We start from the raw sequence: 1,152 nt of genomic DNA on the forward strand, positions 1-1,152 counted from the left end.
GCCCGCGGGACCCCGCATGCAGGCAGCGCCCGGGCCGCTCTCGCGCTTCAGGCCGCGCGGCGCGCGGGCCAGGCCGGGTGCGCAGCCGTAGGCTCCCCCGTCGACTTCAGGCGGCTCGGCCTTGACTGCGCGGCAGGGGGGCGCCAGTAGGAAGCGGCCGTGCAGCGCGGGCCCTGGCGGGGGTCCAGGGGGCGGCGGCGCGTCCAGCTCCGGACGCAGTAGCTCCGACACCAGGCCTCCCGCTGGGGCGCCGTAGGGCGGCGGGGCGCTGGGCTCCGGGTAGTAGAAGGCAGGAGGCGGCGGCGGCGGCTCCGGGGTAGCCTCAGTGCCCAGGCCGTCCAGCCCCATGGACAGGATGAAGTCCAGCACGCTGTTGAGGTCGTCGTCCGTGCCGCTGGCTTCAGGCTCGGGGCGCGGCCAGCGCTGCAAGGCGACAAGCGCAGGCATGAGCGCGTTGCTGCCTCCCCGCGCGCGCCCACTATCCCCGCTGCCCGGGCGTCTCAAATCCCACTATTCCGTGCTCCCCACAGCCTGGCTGCTTAAAGCCGACCAACCTCACTGCCTTCCGTCTCTGCTGTCCCTCGTGCCCGCTGTTCCTGCCACCAAATCCCACTGTTCCCCTCCCCGATTTTTTGCTGTCCCCGCCAACTGGATGCTGTTGTCCGGCTCCCTTTGCGCTCGCTGTACCTCATTCCTGGGAACTTCAAAACCCTGAGGTCCTGAGCTGGCTGTCCCCAACGCCCCTGACATACTTGCTGTCCCAACAATCTGTGCGCTATTGCTCCGCTGCCTCCCGCGCGGATTTTCCTGCCATCCCCGCCGCCTGCGTTCTATTGCCCCGCTGTGTCCGCTGTCCCCGCCGCCCGCACTTTGTTATCCGGCTGCCTCCCGCGCCCGCTGTCCCTGTCGTACCCTGTGGTCTCTGCCTTCCCCGCTGCCTCCTGCGCGTGCCATCCCTGCTCCCCGCTTTCTTACTGCCCCCTGCGCCCGCCGCCCCGGTGTCCCCGCCGCCCTCGTTCTACTGCCCGTGCCCGCTGCCAGGGCTGCCCCGGCCGCGCCCTCACCTCCTGCAGGCAGCGCTCGCGGCACGGGCTGGCGAACGTGGCGAAGGACGGCAGGATGGGCTCGCTCAGCGCCATGGCCCGAGCAGCG

At 71.0% G+C, this 1,152-nt stretch overlaps 1 protein-coding gene across 1 annotated transcript in view; it reads right to left on the reverse strand.

Moving 5' to 3' along the window:
* The window catches only part of KLF2 (Kruppel-like factor 2), a 2,222-nt gene extending 1,083 nt beyond the window's left edge, over positions 1 to 1,139 (reverse strand). The window contains exons 1-2 of the mRNA XM_006898326.1: positions 1,065 to 1,139; positions 3 to 423 (exon numbers count right to left, since the gene is read on the reverse strand). Coding sequence (XP_006898388.1) covers positions 3 to 423; positions 1,065 to 1,139 — 496 coding nt within the window. The remainder of the gene's footprint in view (positions 1 to 2; positions 424 to 1,064) is intronic.
* Between the last annotated feature and the right edge of the window lie 13 nt (positions 1,140 to 1,152).

Source organism: Elephantulus edwardii, unplaced genomic scaffold (assembly GCF_000299155.1).
Source record: "Elephantulus edwardii isolate Elephantulus edwardi_28Jun2011 unplaced genomic scaffold, EleEdw1.0 scaffold00226, whole genome shotgun sequence".
Lineage (NCBI taxonomy): Eukaryota > Metazoa > Chordata > Mammalia > Macroscelidea > Macroscelididae > Elephantulus > Elephantulus edwardii.